The following is a 16,392-nucleotide window of genomic DNA, read 5'->3' as shown; positions in this document are numbered from 1 at the left end:
ATCAAGCAGCAATTTATTAAAAAAACCCAAACACTTCCCCCACCCCGCCCTTCACTTCCATTATTTAGAAGACAGTCTGCAGGTGTAGTCTTATCTTCTCTACAATCCACCAAAACATACTGTAGAGTGGGATTCTAACTTGGCATTCTGGATGACAAGTTTATGAAAAGCACACTGTACAAAAGAAACCATCACAAGCAAGTCAGTGTTTAAGGAATTTTTATTAAACCAAGAATTTTATAATCCAAATTATGTTTCTTTGCTCAGCTATCAATTCTCACTGTCAACTAAAACAGTGGTGATAATCTGAGCTTTTCCACAGTAAAGAATTACAAAATTAAAGAAAGGAATGCTTTAAATTTTTGTACTGTGCTGAAAATTCTTTTCCCCTGGGTTTATAAAACATTAATTTGTATTTTTTATTTTACTATTTTTTTTTAAATTTTAAATCAATAAGTAATCTAGGACTAGCATCTGTTTTGCTAGTCCCGGCGTTGCTCTGTACGTAAGCTTCAAAGTTTCCTTTCCTTTTTTTATTAATTTTATATTTTGCAATGTTTTTCTCAATATTTAATAGTTTTTCCATGTTTAGATTTTTTTTTCTTCGGTGAAGCGAAGTTCTAGATTGTAGTCCCGGATAGCTCTGTGAAGAAAAACAACATCGTTATGTTTTAAAACAAAAGCAGCACCTTGTATGTTTTCTACTGCTATACACCATGCAGCACTCTGGGCTTGCATTGTTTCAATGATACCAAAGCTCTTTAGAAACAGAATATCAGAGGTCCTCCCACTTTTTAGGTGACACAAAAGCATTCAACACTCTGATCCTTGGCAAGACAACACTGATTCTAGAACTGGACAGTCCCTCAGACAGCACTACTTTAAGCACATTGTTACTGCAATTGACTGCAGGACACCTCTACTGTCGAAGTTCATCAAATAACTACCCTAGCAGGATTTTCAATTTTCAGTTACTAAAACATCATGGAGCAGATGGAGTAACGGTCTCGAAGTATGGGCATCTTAGTTTAGGGGAGAGAATCTATTCAGCACTTATCTCCAGAAACAGAAATGGGTAAAAATCAGGACTCAAATTCTGCCTCCAAAAGGAAAATGTTATGCGATCAAATGTTAAATCCAGCACCTTCAAATAATAGCTACAAATGTGGAAAGCCAGTTAACAGGCAAAGCCTAACTAGACAGAAGAGATAATAGACTCCTTTTTATCCTCAACTTCACATTTTTTCCATGTCAAAATTGTTAAGCTACCACCATTTGCCTCTATCATGCACAGTTAAGATACCAGGAACAGAAAGCAATGAAGAAAAAGCACTATTTTAAGTGACACTAAATTCACCCAAATGTGAAGTCAAGACAATATACAGTTTAGTTTTCACTTACTAGACGATTTTAGAATTTGGTAAGTATGTACAAACTACAGTATACATAAGTTCTTTAATTTCTAAGAAAAAAGGGAGTTGGGGTACCATTTTAAGCTTATTTTAATTCCACAAGTTGTTCTCAATAGTATGAATAGCAGCATTTGACAGAACTGCCTGCTTTTGCACACATGCCTAGAGCTAATTCCAGCTAAATGTGTTGCTAGAAACAATGACATGTCAGTAGCTTTTGCTAACCAAGTGAGCACAGAAGCTTGTTTACCATAGCTGCTACTTCCTCTGGCTGCACATGACACAGAGTCTGGACACAGGCTGCTTGCAAGGCCATGGACCAAACACTTGCCTTACTCAATCTATGGAACTACAGTGTCCAAACTTACTTATTAAACACTTGGAACCCCAGTGGGATTATTAACTGCCTTTTGAGCAGCCTCTTTAGCTTGGTGGGCTTGTAGTACGGCTACAGCTTCATCAACCTGTTAAGTACAAATGAAAAAATAATTAAGGGAAGCTCAGCACTTTTTGTATATTTAAGTTAATAATACAGTGGAAATTATGCATATAAACAATGCCTACATTGTTGAGTAGAAAAATGAGAACATTACAATTCCAGTTCATGCAATGTAAATCACTGTCACCTTTTGAAAGAGGATACTCTTGGCCCAAGCCACCACTGCACTGCTGCTACCCACTGTGCCAGCACCAACAACTGTTAGATCAGTGTAGCCTTAACCACCTGTGGAACCAGTGCAAGGCTAAAGTGCACCCACCTTCGAACGAAGAGACTCAGGAGACTCGAGCATGTGGAGGAGTTCAGAGTTGTCAATCTCCAGCAACATCCCAGTGATCTTACCCGCCAGAGTAGGGTGCATGCTTTGAATAAGGGGGAATAGACGTTCACCTAGAAAGAAGAAAGTTAGTCAGGGATGAATCCAGCCTAAATTTCAGGGATAAGGGAAATAAACTTGTTTATTGCTAAAACCATTTACTCTGCATTTAAAGATTGAAAAAGTGTACTTTAACTGCCCTTCTGCTACAATGCATAGAGAAAGGTATCATAAACATACCTAACATCTGCTTTTGTTCTTGTGGAGGGGCAGAAGCCAACATGGAAGCAGTCAAGGGTTCCTGACCTTGCACATGGACAGCAGGCTGCAAATTAATTTAACATTTGAAAATTAAACCCTGGCTCATAATTAGTTGCAGCTTCAAACAACCAGTATTTCCCAACTTGGCATACACAATGTCTACAGTGTCAGAAACATCAAAGAAATTAACAACTATGCCTATTCAATCAAATATTACTGGTTAGAGCTGAGCGATGATGCTGAAGATTATTAAAAACTGCTCCACGGAGGAGCAAACACAAGAATTTAGGCTAAGGTATGAGGGAACTGAAAAGAACAAAGCAACATGGGATCACATCCTGTCCCAGGTGAACTTCAAACATTCTTAACTCCTTAGTGCTTTTACTCTACTGCCATGATGCACAGCCTGAACTGCCCTGCCATCACCCTCACCACCTTCCTCTGCAAAGAACATGAGAAAAGCCCAGAGCAGCTCCCAGAGCACACACCTGCTGCATGGCAACCTGGGGCTGCGTGTTGAGGTGCTGCTGGGGGTTGCGAACACCCGCGGCGTATTTGTACTGTGGGACCGTGCGCACGGCAGGAGTGGCCGCAGTGGCTGCTGCTGCAGGACGTGGGCCCATTGTCTGTGTTGATGTATTAGCTGGAATAATAGGAACAGAATTCCATGTATGAATAATTATTATTATAATTATTTTGTCCAACAAACCAACTTAAATCAAATACCTAATTTAAGTATTGTGCTATAGATTCATCTTAATAGTATTGTCAACTGTCACGTACAAAGGTTCAGACCTTGAAATTTAATGGATGCTGATTTCTGGTGACTTCATTCATGAACTGCCCTTTTTACATGCTACTGGAAAAAGATCCATTATAACAAAATCCATTTTGAGTATTAATATAATTTCATTAAGCTAAAGGACATTTGATTTCCTGAGCATATTATGTCAGTCATTCCTAAAAAAGATATTTTTAGGAAGTAAATGGCTGTCTGATACATTCTGGGAGAATTACACCTTCAGAGAGGCTGTGGACTCCCCATCCCTGGAGATGTGCAAGACCAGCCTGGATGGGGCTCTGAGTACCCTGGTCTAGTGGAAGGTTCCCTGCCTCTGGCATGGGGCTGAAATACATAAGCTTTAAGGTTCCTTCCAACCCAAACCATTCAATGATTACAGTCAATTCTGGTTCATTCAGTGATGTGCAGATTCTGCATTCATGATATTGGCTCACAATAATAAAGTATGTACATGCAAAATAGAAAAAAATTAGTAAGAGCTAAAATTGTATCAGCTCAATATTTCTACATGCAACCTATTATTACAATTGCTGCAGCTACGTTTAGGAATGACAGAAGTAACCCTTACAGTATTACTGAAGCACACAGAAGAGTAAGTGCTTCATCCTGAAGAGACGGGATCACAGCTGAAGTCTTTGCTGGGACAGTATTTAAGGCAATTACTAGAAGGTGATATTAGCTTATTCACTAGGAATATCACATGTGATATTAAACTTACAAATGTTTATTTTGCAAGATCATGCTGAACCAGCAAAATTGGAATGGAAGTCCAATACTTAAAGCTTGCACAAATCAAACTCACCAACACGCTGCGTTGACATGACTCGCGGAACCTGGGAAGAAGCTGGTCTCATGGTACTGAACGGTGGTCTGGGTGCTGCCGGGCGGATCGCACCAGGCATGTTCTGGAATGCTGTGGTTGAGAAAAAAGATACTGTTACCCGCTGAAACACTGACTGATGACAACATGACAAACAGAAGACTATACAGCAATGCCATGTAAATCTATCTGAAAGTGCAAAGGTAACTGCTATTGAGTTTACAGCAATTGCTGGAAAGAGGTGAAGAAGTGACTTACGATGAGGTCTGGCACCCTGAGCAGTCCAGCGAGGACTAGGTCTAGCAAGTTGGGCGAGCTGATTAGTAGGATAGTACGCAGCACGGTTCTGAGTCTGCCAAACACAACAACATCACTTAACTTTGTGGTCTGTGAAGGGCATGCTGAACAGCCCAGCACCCTCCCACTAAGAGATTAAAATGCTGAAATCACAGATACATGCTAACAGTTCTATTTCCTGTTGTATTTAAGCAGATTTTATATGCAATACAAAATATTCAGTTACTCATCTCTACACGTACCTGAGGAATAGCTGCCATGAAGTATCCTGAAGGAGGTGCTGGCTGGTAGGGATTGATTACAGGATTAGGTACTGCTCTGACACTTGCCATCCTCTGCATGTACTGGTTGGTGAGATGAGCTTGGCGCTCCTCTTTACGCTGGGCTAGAGCTACATATAATGGTTTAGTAGCCACAATTCTACCATTCATTTCTGTGACTGCTTTGGTGGCTTCTTCTGGTGACGAAAAGCATACAAATCCAAATCCTTTGCTGCGGCCACCTTCCATCATCACCTGTCAGTACAAAATTTAGTTTTAAAGCTAAGTCTTCTGTGTCACACCTATTTAACTTGCATGAGTTTCTTGTTTCAGGTTATTAGAAGCGGGACCACAGGTTTAACTGAATATTTTATATAAATGAGTATTATTGTGTAATAAATAGCTAACTGTTACCCAAATAGAGGTGAAAACCTCATTAAATAATGAGCACAATATTGCACTGAAAGACCTAATTTTTCCCACACCAGTCTCACTACTTAGTTTATTTCAAGCAAGGATGATCATATGGTGCTTAACCTGACATGTACAATAATCAAGACAGCTGATGCCCACATTTACAGTGGGTCACATCCGTTCCTGAATGAAACTTCACTTTGGTGACAGATCACTACTCATTTTCAGAGAACAGATAAGCACCATCTATAAACTTTACCTTTGCACTAGTGATTGTACCAAATGGGGAGAACTCTTTTCGGAGACGCTCATCATCGATCCCATCATCAAGATTTTTCACATAAAGGTTTACACCCTAAGAAAACAGGCAAGTTATTTTTAAAAGCAATTGTTCTGTGCCAATCTCAGAACATCATATAATAGAGTTAGCCCTCTTGATTTAAAACTCAACCTGGTATCTGGTGATCCTGTCCTGCTTCATTTGTTCAAACTTGCGCTTCAGCTCCGTCTGTCTTTCCACCTTTTTCTGAGCCCGGCCAACGTAGATTTGTTTTCCATTGAGCTCTTTCCCATTCATTTCATCTACAGCCTTCATATTGACAAACAAGAAGTTAGCAGTGCTTTTGGTATTCCAGCAATTTTCAGATACACAAAAAATGCAATTCAAATTGAAAATCTACATAAGGATTCTAGAAAAAGAGCTAATCCATCTTAAAATACCACTAATTGAAACAAAATACCCCAAGACTTCCCCGCTTATGATAACATGAAAACCGCTTTTCAAGTATGCTTCTGTCGTGTTGAAGACAAGTCACAAGGGATGCAAACTACTTTTTTTTATATGAAGCTGGAGGAAAAAACCCAAGTTGCAAGAACTATTTCTCCAGCCTTATCTTGCTAATGGCAGAAAAAAGCAAAGAGTAAGCAAATAAAGTTGAAAATCTTTAATTCACCCAGTTGTGTCTTTAAAAGTAACACCTGAAAGTGTAATATCTACCAGATCTTTCTATACTAAATGTTAAGCTACTGATCATATGTACAGCTTTTTATTTCATTTTTAGTCCTTCATTAAGGAAATAATTAGAAGTATGAAAATGTTAACTTCTTCCCTTCATACTGTTTAGAGTTACAACTCTTCAGATGTAAAAACTCTGGCATGTATTTCTCAATTAATTTAAAACCAGAAGTCACTAGTTTATTGTATATGTTTATGATCAAAGCCTTTACACATTTTTACAGATACTGGAATTTTATGTTATTTAAAACACCCAACATGTGATTCTGACTACACAGTAAGAGAAACTATTCATCAATTAATGTATGCAAGACTGAAAAATGAAGATGTTCTAAAGACAGACAGGATTTGTTCTAATCTCTCGCTTGTGCACTTGCAGTACTGACAAATCACCATAATACCTTTTGAAAAGCAAACTTTGTTTGTTCTGTACTGCATTTTTTCCCTGATGCTATGTCCCTACTGTCACAGTAAACTGACATATCAAAGCAACTTGTTGACAAAAAATTAAGTTACACAGCATACTGGCATGATACAGACATATACTTGAATAAAAAGGACCATTTTCCAAAGCTACCCTTTGGAGTAAAACCAGTATTACAAGGCTCTATTTTCTCACAGTTATGCCAAGCATGCTTTATAAAACTAATAGCTTTCCTGCTGACTATGCAGAAAACACAATTCTTTCTCTGCCTTCTGTGCAGAAAGCAAAAAGGCACAAACATTTTGTGCAACCAAACTGGACTCAGTGATTCAGAGATGTAGTAATTTACTATGCTGTATATTGCTCAGCATGTGAGAGTCCAAATATCATTGAGACCTTCAAGCCCAACTACAACAGGTTTTAAAATTATTCAAGACTCCCCATTTCTACACTAGTTCCAGCTGTACCAGAGTATCTTCACTTAACAGGTTTCTCAGACCAACTGACATTTGCTCATAGGAAAGCATTCTAAATGACAGAAACTCTGCGAAGTAATTTAGGCAATGAGCATCTCTTTTTGCAGTGTCCTTGACCAATTAAAAAACTTAATCACTCAATAAAACATTATTTGGGCCTCAGTTACAGGATTCCTAAAATTAAGTCCAAAAGCTTACTTTTTGGGCATCTTCATGTCGTTCAAAACTAACGAAGCCAAAGCCTTTGGATTTTCCACTCTCATCAGTCATAACTTTCACACTTAGAGCAGGACCTAAAAAGAGAACAAAATACTTATGCTTCATAGACAGTGTATTCTTCTCACCTTTTGAACATTCTCTTTAGAAGATAAGGTATAGTTTATCCCACTTGTATTAAAAAGGACTCCTGCACTAATAGTATCCAGCAAATTTCATCCATTAATATGAAATTATTAATTTGTCCTGAAAAACTTCAGCCATCATGGCTGAAGTCCATCATGCTGAATTTCTTTTCTAATGTATTTTCAACCAAAATTTCACCTGAAAGTGAAAGAAAATTTCACCTGAAAGTGAAAGAAAATTTCACCTGAAAGTGAATTAAATTTGTTTTATCATTAAAAATTATGACACTTGAAAAGTATTAGTGCTTCCATGCTTTGAAGCAGGTACGGAAGGCCTTGCATTTAGGTATACTTTTCACTATTTATCCTGGTGAAAGTCCATCCTAGTTCAGCAATTTCATAACCTCTGAAAAATTGCAGTTCAAAGACTCAATTGGAAGTAGCCAATTTAGCTGTAGCAGCTAAATTCGCTACTGTTTCAACCACAGATACTTGACGAGCAGAAAGGAATTTTCTGTTTGTGCTCTTTAAGGCTACAGGGTATCTCTTGTACAAGGCTTTCCCTTGCTTTACATAATATCCACTGGAGAACAGCAAAAGCATACAGGAAAAAAAAATTAAAAAAAAAGGTGAGATTGAAAATAAAACGCGAAGAACCTCTAATGGCATTACGGGATGTGCCATTTCCTATTTTGATGGCAACACATTGTATGCATTACTAGATCATAATCAAATGTTCCCCATAATTTTGCCCTGTGTGTAACTGAGGATCAAGGTAGAATCTCATAGCTTGGTGCTGGAATAGTTCCTTATAATTTTCTATTAGGTCAACCACCACAACGCAACTGAATAACAGAGGGAAGTTTGCAGGTCAATGGAAGCAGTAGCAAATTCATTAGTCACACATCCTGTAGGTGCATTTATAAAATCAATCTGTACTAAACCAGAGAACACTGCAGAACCCATAGACCCATTACTTCCAGATTACTGAAAACAGTTCTCATGGTAGGATTAAATATGATATTCTGCCTATTTAAAATTCAGGTATTACTGCACTTTTGAATCTGAAACTGGAAGTACCCACTTCTCAGTAATCTTTATTACATTTCTACATCAACATCAGACAGCCCTGATTTCTTGTATTTCAAGGCACTGTACAGATAAGATACATGTAGTAAATTGAAATTCATTTGTATTTATATAAACATTAAGACATTACCAAACTTGCCAAAGAGTTCCTTAAGTCTCTCATCATCCATGTCTTCTCCAAAATTTTTGATGTAAACATTGGTGAATTCTTTTGCTCTGGCTCCAAGCTCTGCCTCACGTTCCTTGCGGGATTTAAACCTTCCAACAAATCTGGTTGCAGGAAGAACAGAGTAATACAGATTAAAGCAAGTGTCTCAAGGTTTAAAAATTTACTTTAATCCTCTGGCATTGTATTTGATTCCTAATCAGTCTTGTTCACTATAGGTATGAAATTCTTTGAATAAAATATTTATGATAAAGTCAGAAAAACAACTCCACTGTCCTTTGCTACACCAGCATGTTTATCCCAGTTACAAGGCAAGAAAATGCTTTCAAGCCATTGGTGAAATTGTTCACTCTTATAAAACAGCCTTTGACAACAAGAGCTCGACAATGGAAAGAGTACTAAGAGGCTGAACAGAAATCCTACATAACAGCATAATCCCTAAAAGCAGCCTAAAAGCAGTTACTGCTCTCTGATTCTGTTTTTAAGCAAGAGATATTTAACTAACTGCCCTCCCTCCCTAGCACACCTCTCCAGTCTGTATCAAAGACTTTGTTTATAGGCATAGTGAAATAAATAGTTCAACTTGCTCTTGAGTCAAATACTGTTGCAAACTCACTGGGAACACCAAAGGTTAGTTCATACTGGCAGAAAAGGAACAGAACCTGAACATAACATTCTGCAGCCCAAGGACATGCCTTAGAGCAGACTGTACATGGCTGACACTGATTTCTGACTGTAGCAAATTCCTTCTTTCAAATTTTATTGTAGGCTCTAACTTCATAATCACAAATTTGAAAAACGCAATTCAGCAGCATATCAGTAATTTTTAAACTTTGACAATTTCATGTAATTATAGAAATCAAGTACAGTAAGAATGGAAGTGCAATGTGTTCAGCAGATTTTGATAGTTAGTGAAGTGATTTAATTGATTTCTAAAAGACTAGTCTGAATAGAAATTCAAAGCAAAATTAAGTAAAGCAAAATTAAGTATCATGATATATTTTACTCCTGTGCTCTTGTGACTGCATGTTGACCATTTTTACTAATTTAAAGTTGTATAACAATGGACGCTGAATAAAACATCCACAATATGTCAGTCAAGAACAGAACAAGCAGGAAAACTAAAGTTTCAAAATATATGTTTTCCCTGTATGTGTCTTGGTCTATCCATCTCTACAGATAAACATAATCCATGACAGTAAACTGATGCTGATTTCTATTATCCCTTTTCCAAACCCTCCTAAGTATCTAGAAAGCTGTTCTTTTGCAATTATACCAAACACCATAATGATCCCTTAGGCATAGCTGTGAAGCACACTCACTCCTTCAGCCTAAATATTATTGAAGAAGTTGCCAAATAACATTTTTTTCCTACAATGTAGAATAATGTTAACGTTTAAAACATTACACTTCTCTAAGTTTTATTTTCTACTCCCTAGATATGCCTATTAACAGACATTCATACAAAAATATTAGTCTAATCTGACCACTCTTTAGTGCCAAGTAAGCACCCTTTAGTGCTAAGTATCAGCTGACTCCAAAATATGGATAATACACTTATCTCCCAACTGTTATAAAGGATGTATTATACAGAATACTCAATGGATTGTATTTTCTCTCAGACCAATAAGATCAGAAAACCAGGGAAGATCCCAAACCCTCATTAAAGTCTTGGCTTGTAAGACAATTAATACAGCGATTTTTTTTCCTCTGGAGTTCGTTATTTGTCTTTTTGAACTTGGACTGACTCCAGAACAAGCAGGTGATACAATTCTTAAAATCTGTAGCACTAAAACTCTACACCATCTTAAAATTAGAAATTTTCAGAACAACCTTTCTTTCCTAGGTAACTTTTTAAATCTTTGTCTGCCCTAAAATGAATTTCAGCTTGCTGATCCCCAAACACTGATTTATGTACTTACACTTTGCGGTCATTAAGCAGCATACCATTCATTTTTTCAATAGCTCTTTCTGCAGCTTCTTGTGTCTCAAAATGCACAAATCCATAACCCTTGGATCCATTTTCATCACACACCACCTATTAATGAAAAACCTTTGTTGTAATACCCAAGGAATGTTTCCAGCATAAACTGAGGAGTTTGTGTGCCAATGCATTTTATTTTCCACTAACCTTACAAGACAGGATGTTCCCAAAAGCAGAAAATGTGTCATACAAAGCTTTGTTATCAATTGATTTGTCCAAGTTTTTGATGAAGATGTTTCCTACACCGCTTTTGCGCAGAGATGGATCGCGCTGAGACCACATGATGCGCACTGGTTTGCCTTTAATGACATCAAAGTTCATGGTGTCCAAAGCTCGTTCAGCTGGAAAACAGTATGGAATTAGTAGGAAATGCTAGGTGTCTTAATAAGCACACAAATACCAGCTGAAGTACAGCTCTTAATAATATCTTTATGATTTCAAGCCCAGCACCATCAGCAAGCTGCAAACGCAAGCCTCCAGTGTACTCTGCTGTATACAAGGAAGAACTGGCAAAAACTCATCAGCAAAAGCTGCACTTCAGAAGGAGCACAAGTCAGCTGAGAAAGCTGCAGAAATCTCATTAGCCCATAAGACTAGATCTATGAAAAGATGCTATGGTGACAGAAGAAAAAGCAGCAAGCGCCAGCTGTTATGAAGTTTTAACATTTGTGAAAACCAGTGGCTTCTCCCATATCACACAGATGTATACTGTGTCAATGAAAATGCTTTTAGGGGTACAGCTTGTGCCTATACGAGGCCTTTTGCAAATATTAACATAAGAACACCTTCAACACCAATACTACCCCATAACTGACAAAATTTATTTGCCAGACAGACATTCAAGCCTCATTCATACAGTTATTCCACAGAACATCCTCAGTGACCAAAAAGATCTGTAATGAAATTCTGAGCAAGAGACAGTTCAAAGAGATTCAAAACTGGCACTTACTTAGTTTAGAAAATCTGAAATGATACATATATTTTAAAAGCTCACAATGAAATACGTATGAGCTCAATGAAGGAGCAAGCATTAAACAGCAAACTACTCCATTGGAGTAACCACGTTTTGTTACTCCAATGGAGTAGTTTTTCCAGAAGAACTCCATAACTAACTTTTCAAATTCTGCGTGTAAAATTTCTTGTGTATTTAGATGGGGAAGTATCAAGATTTGCTCATTTTTCACACGTCTCTTCAAAGCCACAAGACATGTCTCTGATGTTATAACTCATCTTGTGTATTTAAACACAAAAGAGCAATAGTTCCAAGTACAGCAGTTCCTTTTCATGCCTGTTCCTCTAAGTCTGGAAGAACACTGAAAAAAGTCCCAATAAATACCTGAAGTCACACCCATGGGTACTAACTCACTTCACTGTAATTTGCAAATATCAAGACAATATGATGTTAACAAGACTGAAATCAGCTTAGTGATAGTTTAAATACAGCAACCATGTCAGTTAATTTTTTTTTTCAGGAGGACCAAGGGCCAATCACATTGCAAAAATCCTTATTTAATGTTTTTGCTCTTTAGGTGCTGCTTTTGTCTTGAGCTATATTGTTGCATGCCATGGCCAAAGACAATTTGCAGTGATCCTGGGATTCAGCTGATATCCCATGTTTTATATCCTTTCTTGTGACATTTTCAGATTAGAGATAAATTTTAAGATTATATTCTCTGAAGACACATAACAGATGGACATTAACATTTTAATGGGGGAAAAGATTATTATACTATTACCATATTCACATGACTGTAGCAAATCAGCAACTTATTTAAACTGAAGCCACAAAAACTAGATGCCAGTCTCCTAAATAAGTTAATAAAGCTTTCAAATACTTTAATATAAATTAAGCAGGAGAGAGAAGGCAACCTAGATAGAATCAAAATCATTGGCTCTATACTACGGGGGGGGGGAGAATGAGGGGATGGAAAAAAAAAACAAAAAAGGAAAAAAGAAAAAAAAAGTCCTGTGGATATCAGACTGGCCACAGTAGAAACTTTTAAGACCTCACTACTGCCCTGGAAGTCATTGGAATTATTACTGCCAGCACCAATGGATGTGCCAGCAACAAACAGTTCATTATTTCCAGAAGTAGTAACAGGGGTTCCTTTACTTGAAAAGGGGCTTTTCTAATTCATGCTAATTGCTTCTAGAATAATCCTGACACTCCTCAAAAATGCGTGTTCCTAGACACATTTCCCAACCATCCGACTGGAAGTGGGTCCATGGGTCCTTTGCAAGCATTATCACTCTTAACAAATAGTGAGCCTGTGTCTTAGACCAGTGCAATTTCTCCAAGAGGACAGCATGGAAACTTCAACAGCTCTCCTTTGGAACAGAAATACAAGAAAATTAAGTTTTTCTGCCTAATTGACACTACATTGTCATTCCATGGTAGATTTTGAAAACATTACTAGACTCCATCTAACCAGGTACGAGCCACTGTCATTAGAAAGTCCCAGCGAGTGAAACTGGCTCACTTTCATTACATTTCAGTCATAGAAGGCTGAGCCGGTTGCAGGTTGCAGGAGGCAGCTCCGTTCAGCAGCGAGCTGGACACACCTACCAGGCTGCACTTCTGCTGATTCTGCTGGAGCTCTCATTCGATGACTCACCAGCTCCCATTTTAGTCGTGAGCAACTGGACAGTCCACTTTAACAATTTCAAAATCACTCAGAATATACACTTAATGCCAACCTGTGCTAAAGGTAAACAGCAGCAGCTTGAAACAAAAAAACCTTCTGGAAACATAACCATTCTAAAAATCCAAAGGATTCTGATGCAGTTTCAGATTACTCAAAAATGTTTCCAGTTTAGTGATTAAAAAAGATTGCCTGAGTTTTACTCCAGACTATGACTCAAATTCAGGAAAGTCACAACTCTGACATATGTGCATACCTCACACATGTGTCATCAGGCCTAATTAGTTTTTAGAAGAGCTTTGAGATCCCTCGTTTAAAGACAGCTGGTGATGTCAAGCACACCTTCAAAGCTATTTTTCAAAACCAAGGTAGTTGTTACTAGCTGTTTATAGGCATGGACTGAGATGTAGCTAAAAATTTGGCCAAACCAATAAAAGGTTTGGAATCAAAGCCAATAAAAAGTTTGGAATCAAAATAAAACCAGGATGATTGTAAGAATAACTATTTACCCTCAAAACTCCTAGTAAAAGGTTTCTGTAAATCAACATTAAAAAGCCCCCAGACTACAAAAATCCTACACAAAGTCCCCAGCAAATGCCTTCTAGGTATGTGCCAAGAATATAAAATTCTGAAAATCTTGAATAAGTATAATCTCACAATAATACTGAAGCATATTTTAAACAACTGCTTCCAGATATGTACCAGATGCAAGTTTGATAAAGATGACAAATACTTTTAGCTGAACTGGACTATTTATAAACTAAAATATGTGTGTCTCCCATAGCCTGAAAAACACAACATTTGGAGTAACAGCATCTTCCTAAGACACATATTCAAAATCTGAATTAAGCACTGCTCAGGTGAAAAAGCTCTATTTATTCCCACATTTGACAAATTACAAACCAAGTCACAAAATGCACTGGCTGCACAACTAATGATAAATTGTGATAAAGTCAGCCCTTATGGAACTCTGTCAACACTAAGGAGAAGCAGCATTTAAACCACCTCCACCTTACACCCTGACATTATTCTATCACAGTACTGACCTGTGCTAACCCCTTATTTTTCTGAGAAACTGCACCAGACATTTTTATTTAATGAAAGCGAAGTATGTCAAAACAACCATTCAAATCGTCTCATCCTAAAGCATGGCTGAATAAATCAAAAGCTCTCTGAACTGAGAGCTGATAACAGGTGGAGTATCTGCCTATTAAGAAGATGAGGCAGTAACTTTTACTATGTACATACAGATACCATCGGTACACCAAAGTCTGATCTGATAATGGCTGTATGCTAAAGCTAACTATGAAAGCCAGTTAAATCTAATTGCTTGAAATGTTTGCCATTTAAGTATCTCACTTTCATATGCTTGAAAATAAAACCATTATAATGGAAAACTGTTTGCTTAACTGTATTTGAAATCACGTATCTTCTAGCTGGCCAATTGCTTTTTATTTTTAATTGGACTCCACAAAACCTAGAACCAGTTAAAAGTGAAACACCGTCCAAATGGATCACGCTGTGTTTCCCAACATGGCCAGAACTGCAGAGAAAGTTTCTTCACTGATATAACTTTGCAGAAGCAGCGTGAAAACACTTCATGAAAAAACATGTTTCATAAAAACGCGGCTTGGGAGAAACAATGTCAGAGAATTTACTGCGAAGAGACACGAATGAGAGCAGAGCTCGGGCTCCAGCTCCATGAGAAGCACAAGGAGGCCCGAGCGGTTCCATGTCCTCCCCGCACGTGACAGACCTGCCATGGTGTCTGAACAAACGCTTCGGCCTGGCCGCCTGTGCAAGTGCCCGGCCACGCCGGTGCGCCCTACTTCCTCCTGCCGGCCTGCTGCCCGCGCCCTCACACACCCAGAGCTGCGCGGTTATTAAAAGGTGCTAATGACTGCCATGCTTTCCTCAAGCTACCCTTCATCTCGGACGGACGTGGAGAGCCGCCCGCACACTCATCCACAATCCCCTCCGCGGCAGCGGGGGCAGCCCCGCCGGGCCGCCGGGGCTCCCCGGGCGCTCCCCCGCCCATCGCCGGGGCCCCGCGGCCGCTCTCGATGCGCGGAAGCGCCTCCCCCGCCGCTTCTCCGGCCGCCACGAGGCGCGGGCGGCCCGGGCCGCGTGTAAGCGGCGGCCCCACCGCCAACTTCCCCCCGCGCCCCGCCGGGTCCGCCCCGTCCCGGGCGGCAAAATGGATGCGGGGCGGCGGCCGGGGCGGGGGGCAGGGGACAAACATGGCTCCGCCGGCGCCCGCGGCCCGGCACTCACCGTCGGCGGGCTGCTGGAAGTTGACATAGGCGTATCCGAGCGAGCGGCGGGTGATCATGTCCCTGCAGACGCGGATGGAGAGGATGGGCCCGGCCGGGCTGAACTTCTCGTAGAGCATGGCCTCGGTCACGTCGGGGTGCAGGTCCCCCACGTAGAGCGAGGCCATGGGGTAGCTGGGGGCGCTGGGGTTCATCCTGCCGCCGTCTCCCGGCGCGGGTGGGGCGCTGACGAGGCGGAGGCCGCGGCGGTCGGTGCGAGCGGGGCCGGCGAAGAAGGCGCGGGGCCGCTCGGACTCAACGGCTGCGGCGGGTGCGGCGGATGGGCGGGCGGGGGTCGGGTCGCGCCGTGCGGGCCGGGTGGAGCTGGCGGCGGCGGGTGCTGCGCTCGGCGGGGTCGGGCTCGCTGTGTGTCTCCTCTCGGCTGCGCCGGGTCCGGGGACTTCGCTTCACCGGGTTATTTTATATCAAACCGGCCGTTTGCAGAAAGGTTGTCGGGAAGGTTGGATGAGGAAAGAGGGTTATTTTTTTAAAAGGTTTTTTAAGATTTTTGGATTTTTTTTGGCTTTTTTAAATATTTTTTTAGTAATAAATGGTGCTGCGGGGCCGGGCCGGCGTGTCCGGGTGGTCCGGAGCACACGCACTGCGCACACAGCTCCGACGGCGGCCGGGGGACAAGGGGGCGGCCGCCGCCCCGGCCGCGCTCTATATATACCCGCCCCGCCCCCCCGCCCCCGCCGCGCGGCGCGCCACGCACCGCGCCGCGCGCACCGCGCAGGCGCACCTGCGAGAGGGGGTGGGGACACGCGCGACAGCAGGCGCGAGGGGCTGTTTCGGCGCATGCGCGAGGGCGGGGCGGGCCGGAGGGTTGGCCGCGCGGGGAGTGCGCATGCGCCCGCCCGGC

General features: G+C 40.6%; 1 protein-coding gene across 1 annotated transcript; it reads right to left on the bottom strand.

The window, feature by feature from the left end:
* Positions 1-202: 202 nt before the first annotated feature.
* PABPC1 (poly(A) binding protein cytoplasmic 1) lies at positions 203-16,183 on the bottom strand. The gene is made up of 15 exons (XM_059493813.1): positions 15,493-16,183; positions 10,724-10,917; positions 10,515-10,630; positions 8,557-8,696; positions 7,195-7,289; positions 5,533-5,670; positions 5,341-5,436; positions 4,650-4,922; positions 4,369-4,462; positions 4,093-4,203; positions 2,977-3,131; positions 2,468-2,552; positions 2,171-2,301; positions 1,781-1,876; positions 203-643 (listed from the first exon to the last, which is right to left on the bottom strand). The coding sequence occupies exons 1-14, from the start codon at positions 15,683-15,685 to the stop codon at positions 1,784-1,786; spliced, it is 1,914 nt and encodes a 637-aa protein (XP_059349796.1). The 5' UTR covers positions 15,686-16,183; the 3' UTR covers positions 203-643; positions 1,781-1,783.
* Positions 16,184-16,392: the final 209 nt, after the last annotated feature.

Source organism: Ammospiza nelsoni, chromosome 1 (assembly GCF_027579445.1).
Source record: "Ammospiza nelsoni isolate bAmmNel1 chromosome 1, bAmmNel1.pri, whole genome shotgun sequence".
NCBI lineage: Eukaryota > Metazoa > Chordata > Aves > Passeriformes > Passerellidae > Ammospiza > Ammospiza nelsoni.
Note: the sequence above shows the minus strand (reverse complement) of the source record. Positions and strands in the feature narration are given on the sequence as shown.